At 33.4% G+C, this 12,325-nt stretch overlaps 1 protein-coding gene across 1 annotated transcript; it reads left to right on the top strand.

Moving 5' to 3' along the window:
- Nucleotides 1-2,860: 2,860 nt before the first annotated feature.
- Nucleotides 2,861-4,687, top strand: LOC105345023 (probable G-protein coupled receptor No18). The gene has a single exon (XM_011453007.4). It carries the CDS (start codon nucleotides 3,044-3,046, stop codon nucleotides 4,265-4,267), a length of 1,224 nt encoding a protein of 407 aa, XP_011451309.3. The 5' UTR covers nucleotides 2,861-3,043; the 3' UTR covers nucleotides 4,268-4,687.
- Nucleotides 4,688-12,325: the final 7,638 nt, after the last annotated feature.

Below are 12,325 nucleotides of genomic sequence, written 5' to 3'. Positions count from 1 at the left end.
TGTAAGTAATAAATGCTTTTAAAAATATTGAATATTCTTTCTTATTTAATATTTCATCCGTACAAACAAGGAATTGATTTGATTATCTAGATAAAAGTCGTTCAGTCATTAAAATATGACCGCCAAGCAAGTTTTGGCGACAACTTCAGACACCAAAACCATTACGGTACCATAAAAAAAGTAAACATATAATGGAACCCTTTCGCTATTTGATGAAAATCTGATAATCCGCAATTTAACTGCATCGTTAACATAACTAATATTATGTGGTTTCAGTTAATTAGATACAACATTCTACCAACACAATCCCTCAGGATCGACTGATTAAATGTCATCGCTTATACACGTATGTCATTTGTGATTTTTTCCGTTAATACATTCAATATACATATGCTACATGCATTTCAACCAAAACTTCTTGTTCTTGCGTTACGACATACTTGCGAACAAACGTCGTAACGGTTGCTATTTTGTCCTCTTAAAGCGTAAAACGTATTGAATATATTTTTTTTTATAGAATAAAATGTGAAATAAAAATAAAATTCTAAATTACACATTTACCGACCCGATGAAAATTTCAGGACATCATCATCTGTAAAACTTTTATTCATTGCGATGATTTCATTGATCAAATTATTTAACGATTGATTTGAAATTTATTTACATGAAAATGTCTAACTAGACAATTCTGGTCCTTCGAATCACGGTTGAAAAGTTCAATTTTGTGTTAGATTGGCTCCAATTTCATCTCCCCTGACTCATTAAGGGAAGCTGAGCAGTAAATAACCTTACCTTTCACGGAGCATGCGCCAACATTGGTCGCAGAGATTTCAGTGACAAGACGAGACTCTGTCAGTCAGTCTTCCGATATGTCAATTGTTCAGTATGTGAGGAAATTCGTGAATCAGTCATTAGTACAGACTCATGTCGGGTGGAAATTTATGGAATTAATAAAGTTTTTATCTTTATATCAAGGTGTAAATAAGGGGTCTATTTTTCTCATGTACATGTTTTTATTTCAAATTTTGAAATTTTTTGTCACTTTTCGAGAAATGCATTGGTCCTTTTTTCATAGTTTGAATAAAATAATTTAGTAGACAAATACATAAAAAAGGGGGAAACTACACAAACACACCCTATTTGTATATGTTATTAATTTTATTTACTGTAGTGCATTTGGCAATAACTCTTTCAATATATCTATATATGATTGAACATTAAGTACTGAATCAATATCTTATTAAATGCCGAATCTTAGGTTATACCATAAATAAATGGAAGCAAGTTCACAATAATTAATCTTACATATTGCCTTTAAGAGGAAATATACAAAAATGCATTTATTTCATATAGTTTGATTTTGTGTTGAACATGTCATAAAATACAGAACCATCAATTTTCGTACTACAATACCAAAACATCAGGCAAGACGTATTTTTTCAACATTTAGTATGAATTGGAAACAATAATGCTATAGGGATTAAAAAAACCCCACTAGAATTGTACGTGTACACTTGGTAACTATTACGAACCTTTGTATGAATGAAAAAAAAGTCAATCCAAAACCTGAAAGACGTGTAGGAAATTGCTAATGGGTCAACACACAGCCATGTTCCGCAGGATCCATGACTTAAAGCCACGGTAGTGCTTTCTAATTGAAATCTCGCTCTATTCCCGTGATGCGCCGCACACGTCAAACTCTCGCTATGATCACTCGTTTAGACCTAGAAAGTAGTCAATAGAAGGTGTTTTAGTGGTCATGAAATGGTTTTAGTCATTAATTACGATAAGAAAGCGTTTCGTGGATTGCGTTTATTTCTATACCCTATCTCTCTTACATTCAGAGATTGCAATTTCACGGGAAAAAATGCAAGAAGAGGTGATAGAAAACATTTTTTAATTTCCTTATATGTAAACATATTTATAATACCAATCTAATCTATATCAATAAAAGTATTTTTAACAAAGGTTTATAAAGTTGTTCAAAAAAAGCTTGCCATAATATTTAATACCTTAAATTTCTAAAATTCTCTTGGGAGACATTTTATTACGTGTTTATTTCTAGGCAATAGGCTGTCGTCAATCTGATGCCAATCTGTTGTGTGAAAGTAGAACCTTCCTCTTTTTCTCTACGGGGCCGATGATGGGGATTGGAAAAAAAGCATGCAAATGAAGATAGGAATAACTCCAATAGCACTTTAACCACACTTAACCAACCAAACATGCTTTTTGCCATGAAAACCATTATATTCAATATTGCACCTGATGAAATATTTATATTTTTTTGGAAACGGATTTGTATATTTCCTTAACTTTTTAATGTATTTTGCAACTTGCAATTCAAACAAACTCTAAGGAAACTGGGATATTTCAAATTGCCGGTTTACATTTACTCATGCATGTCCATTCATGATCATTTCAAATGCAAATTAGATCACATAGTTTTAAAATTAATTTTTACTAATATGAAAATATTATCAGATACATTGAATAAAAATAGCTAGAAGTAATAAGAAAGCAAATAGATAGTTAAAATTATTCATAAAGTGAAAAAAAAAAATAAAATTAAAATGTTTATTGATCTTCATTAACCGCGCGGAAGTAAAACGCTTACTCTCTCCTGCGTGAAAGTTTTAATTTTTTGAAGAAAAAAAATCAAATAGAATTTGTAATAATAATAATAAAGATTTTTTTTTCTAGACAAAAAATCATCTTGCTACAAAATCATTAGAAGGAGAAAACATGAATAAAAGTCTGCATTAGTGTTTTCGGTATATAGATTAATTTGATCACAGAGATGCTTCCGATTGCTCATGTGTCCGATTGTTAAAAGTGCTGGAGAGAGGGGGAAAAACCCGGAGATATATTTTATCACACAAAACTTCAATCAATAGCAGGCTTACTTAAGAAGGTGAGCATTGTTCCGCTAATCTAGACGGAGAGAAGGCTGTCACTGGCGAAACATTCCAAGGGTTTGTCTGGGCTCTAATTATCATGTAATAAGTTTCGATTTGTCGCCTAGCTGCTGCCTCCTTCCTGTAGTATGAGTACGAGAGAAGAAGCCAGCATGGTTGGGGGGAACGGTTCGGCTTCCAATATGACGGACGATGCTACTTTTGTGAACTCTGGTGAAGACTACATACTTACATTTCTCATGATTGTGACCATAGCAGTAACGATAGTCGGCAATATTTTCGTGGTCCAGGCCATCCTCACATACAAACCTTTACGCAACGTGCAAAACTTGTTTTTGATTTCTCTAGCGGTGGCAGATTTGGCCGTGGCTATCATAGTCATGCCCCTACACATCGCCAACAAACTGCAAGGGAACTGGACTTTTGGTGGACCTTTGTGTAACTTCTGGGTCACCTGTGACGTATTATTGTGCACCGCGTCGATCTTGAACCTCTGTGTTATTGCATTAGACAGGTACTTCGCCATTCACGACCCTCTTAGTTACGCTCAGAAACGCACAATTACACGCGTTTTGCTCATGATAGTGGCAGCCTGGGTAGCCAGTTCCATCATCAGCGTGCCACCTCTATTCGGGTGGATAGACAGTCCAGAGAATAGTTTATACAAAGAAAAGACGAAGCAGTGCAGCTTAACCGCCGAAAGAGGATATATAATATACTCCTCCTTCGGATCATTTTTCATTCCCCTCACCATTATGACTTTTGTTTACATTAAAATTTTCTTTGCGACCAGGGAGCGGCTACGAAAAAGGGCCAAAGCATCAGCTGCTTCCAAGATGGCGCTTTTAAAGACCAGATCCCTACCATCTCCGAATCTAACGGTGGAGCAGCTATCCGAAGACAGCAATGAAAACAATGAGAACCACAACCGAGAGTTTAGCTACAATGCAACGCCAAACCACTCAGCCCTGCTTCTAAACGAAAGAATAACCGAAAATGCCAACACCATGCAAAACTTTTTTGACCAAAGGCAAAAGATATCTTTGTCAAAAGAGCGAAAAGCTGCAAGAACGCTTGGAATAATAGTGGGAGCGTTCATCCTTTGTTGGCTGCCGTTTTTCATCATGTATGTGACTGTTCCCTTTTGTAGCTCTTGCAATTTGACTCCAGGTGTGGAGCTGGGGATGACATTTCTCGGATACGTGAATTCAGCTCTCAATCCCGTCATATATACCGTGTTCAATGTTGACTTTAGAAAAGCATTTACATATTTAGTTGGGAAGCACATCAAATGCCAGAGGAACTCACGAAATGCAAATTTGCATCGAAATGTGGTAAATATGAGAAGTTAGATGAAATTTATTTAATATGTTACTAAAAGATATATTATGAAAGCGGAATATCGAACATGTAAAATATTTTAATTAGAATATCTGAATCTCTCTTTCTTATTTTGATGTATTTGTTTATGGAGAAATATACCTCAAATATTATGAAATGCATAAATCAATGTGACGCAAGTAAACATATTATATTTGTAATAAAATTTAGTAATAATAATTAATGCATCGACTCTCACATTCGTTATTTTATTGTTTGTGTTATTTTTACCATGACCAAGTATCAAATGTATTTTAGTACTTATTTATTTGAAGAAAAAAACCCCATTCAAATATTTATAATATCCCATTTTAGCATAACACTTAACCGAGGTCTTTAATGAAAATCTTAAAATTACCAATCGGTGTACATTGCCCTGGGCACTCTCTGCATTATATTGTCAAGGAAGAAAAATAACGAGGCGATAAAATTGAGGACATGTTTCAATAAAACACAACAATCTCATAAACTTGTTCATCCCAAACTCGGCCCCGTGAGTATAGTAAAAATGGGGGGGGGGGGGGGGAACTCCGCCAGTAATGATGTTTTTCACTCCAAGAACAGAGGATTCTGATGTGAAACACTGGGTTTAAGAATATACCAGTATCAAATGCTGATTAATGGTATCATCGCGAGATTTCGCATATCTCTCTTCGGTCCCCAAGGACAAAAAAGCCAATCGTTAGTTTTTTTTATTATATTGTAATTCATCAGCTTTTTTATCTTTTAATTTTTCTCACGCAAATAACGTTACTTGCAATCGAGATAATAGGACCCAAGATTAAGAAAGTTCTGTATTCGATAGAAGTGTTTGAAATTAGAACTGCTCAGATCAACCAGAAATTTTAGAACAACATTTAATTTGGTAAGTTTTCAATCGACAAAACCGTGATATGTTAGAATTGAATTTCTGAAAGGGAAGAATATTCTATCAAATGATACATGTATATGGTGTTTTAACAATTAGCATTAATCAAGTTGCGAACTTTATTTTTTGGAGCACGGCAACCTTCAAAATGCAATGGCCTATATGGTGTGCATTTAAGCAATTTATATCACGAAACTTTGGGTTTTTTTAAAATTACACTGCTGTCATATTTCACGTTTTTCAGTAGCAAATCATGGTAAATATGCATGTAGATCTAGGGTAATTGCAATTAATTATGCAATGTTCCAGGAAAAATATTTTTGACAAGTTATTCTTCGTTTTTGTGCTTATATTACAACGTCCTTCCCAAGCATATAATAATTCCTGTTGCATGAGATGAATTTCAAATTAACAAACAAGTAGCTATAGTATGTCCCAAGTTATTGCTTCCATCACCTTTTGATGATTTTTAATAAAAATACACATATCTGTGAAAAAAGTACATTTGAAATCGATAAAAAGGTAAATATCCAAGATATCTTCATTAACAAATTATCCCTTTTCACTCATAAAAATTTACAGTAACGAAAACAAATTTCTTACGCAGATTTATAATGGGAAATGTTTAAATCTTTTCTCCATTCGGAAGTACTCGGGACGCCTCGCGCAATTTTTCAACATTATCATCCAGGCTTATTAATGGCTGATGCAATGCAAAATCCCCGTAGACTTTCTATTTTGGGATGTGTATTGAAACCTGAAGCGGTAAAGGGGGCGTTTCAAACAGATAATCTGGATATTTTTCATATTAGGGGATGAACGTAGTTTAAGCACAAAGGTATTCATTATTATCGAACTATCAAGCGAAAAGTGGGTGGAAGCAAAAACTCGGGACAGAGTATAACTAAAGTACTGTGTTGATAAGTATGATCAATAGTAATTAATTGTAAAATATATCAATTTAAAAAAGCTAGAATACCATATTGTGTAAATTTTGATAGGGGAATTGCAGCTCAAATCGAAGTTCATATCAATGGATAATTGAACAAACATCAATTTATGTGCATGTAATTAGTTACGATAGTAACTATGTTTATATGAAGGCGAAAGAAGGAAAAATAAAACATGGGCGAATAATTTTCCTGTATATAGTATTTTGTTAAAGAAAATCATACTAACATTAAACTTCATGCATACAATCAATTCATTCATTTTTTAACCAGTGCTGCAGCTCTGCTATACACATTAATTAAAAGTAAAAAATACAACTTTTGCTCACGAATAACGGTTATCAAAGCACCTTAAAGGAGCACGAATTTGGTCCAAAGTTATTTTTCCGATTTTAATGTTTACAATGCTTCAGTAAAGCATTTTTGGTATGCAACCAATACTTGAGTTTCATTCGTTGGGTTTTAAACGAGTTACATAGCTAAGAATTCTTTGCTTTATAAACAAAGATTTTGTTAACATTTTAAATATTGAAGTAAAAATTCCAGTTTAAGATCTACAAAGAATATGCTGAACGTAAGGAACTGTTTATTTATGCTTAAAATGAATAGGAAAATAGTCTAATCAGCTTGAAAAAAGTTTTTTACTGATAGATTGAACCTATGTGAACAAAAACCGGGCACGAGCCTTGTCTATGTGACAAAGAATTATAAGCCCAGTATCTTGCTTATAACTCTACGACTGACGCTCAAATTTCAATTCATCATTTAATATGCATTCCTAACGCATTGTAAATGATAAAAAGCAGAAAAATAGAATTTGACCAAAATCGTGACCATGCTCCTTTAAAAGCAGCTTCGCTATACGGTAAACTAGTAATAGTATGTGGGTCTCGTGCAGCTATGTCTAACGCATGAACGGTATGCCTCTAATACAGAACGTCACTGCCACAAAGCCTGCTCTATACGGTTAACAGGAAATGGATAAAACTCTATAAACAGCCTTTCTGTTGAGACTTGCAGCGCATCAATGTCAATTTATTTATTTTTATTCCTATAAAGCTGCTTAAATTCATCGTTAGCGTTCCCATAAATCAATACAAAGAATAAGATAAGAACCCCCCCCCCCCCCAAAAAAAAAATTCTATCCATTTCATTTATAGAAGGTCACGGGAATAAAAATCAAATACCATTGCATATTCTGAGAGATTCTTTTTATCACGGGTTTTACAACCTCTCTTCTTAAACATCATAATTGTGAGTCACAAAAGATATTTACTACAAAACGTCAACATCTTTACATGAAAAAAAAATATCAAGCTTAACAAACATTTCATTTTTGAACATATTCCGATTCAATTTTTGGACAGAAAATTTATGAAACAGCATTATATACTTTACAATTATAACTCCTGACTATAGTTACTTTTTCAATTTGCAAAAATCGTCCGACAAAGAGCTACGAAGTGTTCAATTATGACGTCACGTGACGTAAGAATACACACTGTTTTATATATATATATATATATATATATATATATATATATATATATATATATATATATATATATATATATATATATATATATATATTACACGAACACAGCACATTGAGTTAAAATATGATAAATTTAAGCAACAAACAACATTTTCCATTTCGATTTTCATATAAAATTACAACCGTTACAAGATAATATAATAACCTTCAATTTCCTGTTACCTAACCTATCGTTATGTTAAAGATAATGTCATTATATAATCAATGCCCAATTCTATCGTACAATATGTTTAGATATTGTTACTTCTGCCGTCGCATGATAACAACAATAGAGGGTCCCAAGTTATTGCTTCCGTCACTTGTTGATGATTTTCAATTAAGATATCATTGAAGTACAATTCAAGTCGATAAAAGGGAAAAAATTTCAAGATTTCTTCATGTAAACATCATATGTTTATAACGGAGAATTTCGAATGAAAAAAAAATAAACGAAACATCGTACGGAGAAAAGATGATTCCAGAGTGTCTTTTTGGTGATAGAACCATTATGACGTCATAACTTATTTGAAGAATCGTTTCCCTGTATTTTACGACTCGAAAGGAATTATGTAGGAAATTAAACATTTTCTTGACATTTTATGTTAAATCATGGGAAAAGTAATCCCGATATCTACATTCAATTTGACATCATTTTAAAGAGGAAGTCAAGAGCTTGTTTCATTCCGTTTTTGGGGAGACTGTAGGCATTCTAGATATATTTTATTAGTTAAAAATGGACAAAACTCTGAATTTTTGTTACCTTATTTTTTTCATATTTCATTGAAAATCACAGTTTTAAACATGATTTTTCATTGTGTTTACCAAAGATTTTAGCCATGGTACACCTATCAAACAAAGCTATTGTTATAAAGCATCATGGAAAGAATATATCTTAAATTTTATAAACCTGTAGGCACCTTTCATTTACTAGATCTAGACCTTAATATCGTTTGCAATGCAAAATGTCTGTAGACTTTCTATTTTTGGTGTGTATTGAAACCTGAAGCGGTAGAGGGGCAATTCATGAAAGGACCTTTTTCCTTCTAGTGAATGGATGATCATGTAGTTTTTTCACACAAAGGTATTTATGATTATCTATATTTTAAGCAAAAACTGGTGGAAGCAGAGACCTACGACAGAGTATACTATCATACACAATTAATACCACTAATCTACCATAGCCAAGACACAATCTTTACCATAAACACGTCCTTATATAGTCTGATGTCACCACAAAACCAATGGCCTTTGCTATCGTACAATGCTTTAAACATTTGTCATACATATTTAATGTCATCAACCTGTTTTTAGACATTACCATTCCAAATTTAGATCATTATCTCTATCATAAAACCTTTAAGAGATTTAACAGAAATGTTGCCACAAAACAGAAAGCATAAAAACATTGAACTTTTATTATTCAAATTTTATTTTAAAACAACTGATGAACAAGTTCAACAACTTTATATTAAGACATCGCTGAGGGGGTCAATGACGAGGAGAGAAGGTAGAGTACGTGTAAAGAACTTAACACGTGACTACTTTTATACCCTCTCACATTCACAACGTATGCCAATCACAAGATTTGAACTTGAGTCTTATAGGTGAGAAGTGAGTGCGTTTACCACTGCGCTTTATACTTATTTTACTTAGACAGAGCTTCAGCCAGCATCACCCAAGAATAACTAATTGTCATATAAACTTGTCTCTTTGGAATACAATTACTTCCATATACATATTCTGATATGAATGAAATGTAATCAAAGCACTGCATATTCACTATCTCTAACGTATCGTATCTAACATATCGGTTTTAGCTATCACTATTCAACAGTTTTGTGAATGAAATATTGTTACTACACAGTAGCTACATGTACTAACCTTCTGCGGTGGTATTATAATGATATCCCCAACCAAAATTCTACTACAGTGACCTCATTACCCATCATTTCACAGTGGTACAATTTTATGGCTAAAATTTCAAATGCTTTTGGTACATGTAGAGTGCGATCACTGTTAAAGATCTACTGCATTAATAAAAAAGAACTATGACATATCCAGTTGTGTCTGTCGCTACTGCTCAACATTTACAAGTAACATGAATTTGACAATATCCTGTCGAGGTACACGCATGTTGTCTTCTATGGTAGCTCTCTCTATTCCGTGGTTGCAATGACCCATCTAACCATATAATACAATCAATTAAAAGAATTATTTTTTTCTGCATTCTATTCTAACTTAAGGCTAAATGTTAAAATGTTTTTCTCCTCGAACGGTTTTACCTCAGAAGAAAAAATAAATATTAAATTTGTTTCAATAAAATACATGCCGAGGCACCCATATCCAACATGTATAAAAATGTCAAAAACATATTTTGAAGAAACAAAAATGTTTTTTTCTATATTGTAAAATATTAGAAACATTGTAATGGTTTTTTTTTTATTAAAAGAACCCATGCCATTCATATTTCAGGAACATTCATAGAAAGCTCAACACTTCACATCACGTGACCTGATATTCTTCAAAATTTGACTTTCAAGACATTTCTTTAGGTATCAAGAACATTCTTGCATAACAGCCCCTAAACCCACCCACCCCCCCTAAAAACATTTGCAAATATGTTTCCTTATATGAACCTATAGAATAGCAAAAACGTTCAATTCTGTATGAACTTTTCCATGACGTCACAATGATCATAGCACGCTCTTATCGCTTGTCTCTTGGCTTATTGTAAACTTAAAATCTCGGTAATTTTAACAGTTCTTATCGATTTGTCTTTTTCAAGCGTAAATATAAGTAATAAACAACAATGTTTAAAAGTTCACCGGGATATGAAGTTGGTTGGTACTAGATCACATCTACTGGGAAACCCTTCGGGCTTCACAGGATTTGATCAGGTGACCAACCAACGTCATATACCGGTAAACTTTTTAACATTATACAGTTTTTGACTGGGGTCTCGGGCAACAGTTGATCTGTCGGACCGGCTTGCAAACTGTTGCCCAAGGCCGAAGGCCGCAAGCAACAGTTTGCAAACCGGTTCGACAGATCAACTCTTGCCCGAGACACAGTCAACAACTGTTTTTGTTATACCCCTTCTAATCAATGACAAGTTTTTGCGGAATGCGACGTCACCGGTCAACAGTCTTTTTTTAACAGTCGATTTTAACAGTTCCAATCCAATATTCTAGTCTTACAGTCAAAATGCTGGACTTTTTTTCGTATAGACATTTATAGTAACTGTTTTACAGGGGTATAACAATGCTGTTTATTTCTTGATTGAACAAAACAAAGACCACTTCTTTTGCATAACATCTGAAAAAAAATAAATGAAATAAATTGTAAAAAAAATTGTTTTCATTCTATAAACGCACAGTTCATAAAATACTGATATGACTGAACCCCCCCCCCCCCCCCCCCAAAGACAACTTCTTTTGCATATTTAATTCACCTTAAAGGATCAACCGCTAATCTACCATAGCCAAGACGCAATCTTTACCATCAACACTTCTTTATATAGTCTGATGTCACCACAAAACCAATGTCCTTTGCTATCGTACACTGCTTTCAACATTTTTCCTACACCTTTGTGGTCACCAACCTATAAAAATATTATTAGACATTACCACTCCAAATTTAAATAATTATCTCTTCTATAAAACCTTAAAAGAGATTTGACATAAATGTTGCCACAAAACAAAAAGCATTGAAACATTGAACTTTTATTATTCAAATTTTATTTTAAAACAATTGATGAACAAGTTCAACAACTTTATATTAATACATCACTGAGGGGGTCAATGACGAGGAGAGATCCATAGTACTTGGAGAGAACTCTCTCACATTTACAACGTATACCAATTACAAGATTTGAACTTGGGTCTCATAGGTGAGAAGTGAGTGTGTTTACCACTGCGCTTTATACATATCTTACTTAGACAGAGCTTCAGCCAGCATCACTCCAGAATAACTAGTTGTATTATAAACTTGTCTCTTTAGAATACAATTACTTCCATATACATATTCTTATATGAATAAATTGTGAACAAAGCACTGTATATTCACCATTTCTAACGTATCGTATCTAACATATCGGTTTTGTCACTATACAATAGCTATCACTATTCAACAGTTTTGTGAATGAAATATTGTTACTACACAGTAGCTACATGTACTAACCCTCTGCGGTGGTATTATTATGACATCCCCAACCAAAATTTTACAACAGTGACCTCATTACACATAATCATCACTTTGTATCACCATTATAATTTCACAGTGGTAAAATTTAATGGCTAATATTTCAAATGCTGATGATAGATTGCGATCACTTTAAAGATCGACTGCATTAGAAAAAAAGAACTATGACATATCCAGTTGTGTCTGTCGCTGCTGCTCAACATTTACATGTAACACGAATTTGACAATGTCTTGTCGAAGTACATGTCTTCTATGGTAGCTCTCTGTATTCCGTGGTTACAACGACCATTCTAACCATACAATACCCTCAATTAAAAGAATTATTTGTTCTTCCTTATATTGTCTGATGTCACCACAAAACCAATGTCCTTTGCTATCGTACAAATGCTTTCAACATTGACTTTCAAGACATTTTTTTCGGTATCAAGAACATTCCTGCATAACAGACCATAACACCCCCCCCCCTAAAAAAAATGAA

This window comes from Magallana gigas, chromosome 8 (genome assembly GCF_963853765.1).
Source record: "Magallana gigas chromosome 8, xbMagGiga1.1, whole genome shotgun sequence".
NCBI classification, from domain to species: domain Eukaryota; kingdom Metazoa; phylum Mollusca; class Bivalvia; order Ostreida; family Ostreidae; genus Magallana; species Magallana gigas.
The sequence above is the reverse complement of the archived record's forward strand: the minus strand, read 5'-3'. Positions and strand labels throughout refer to the sequence as shown.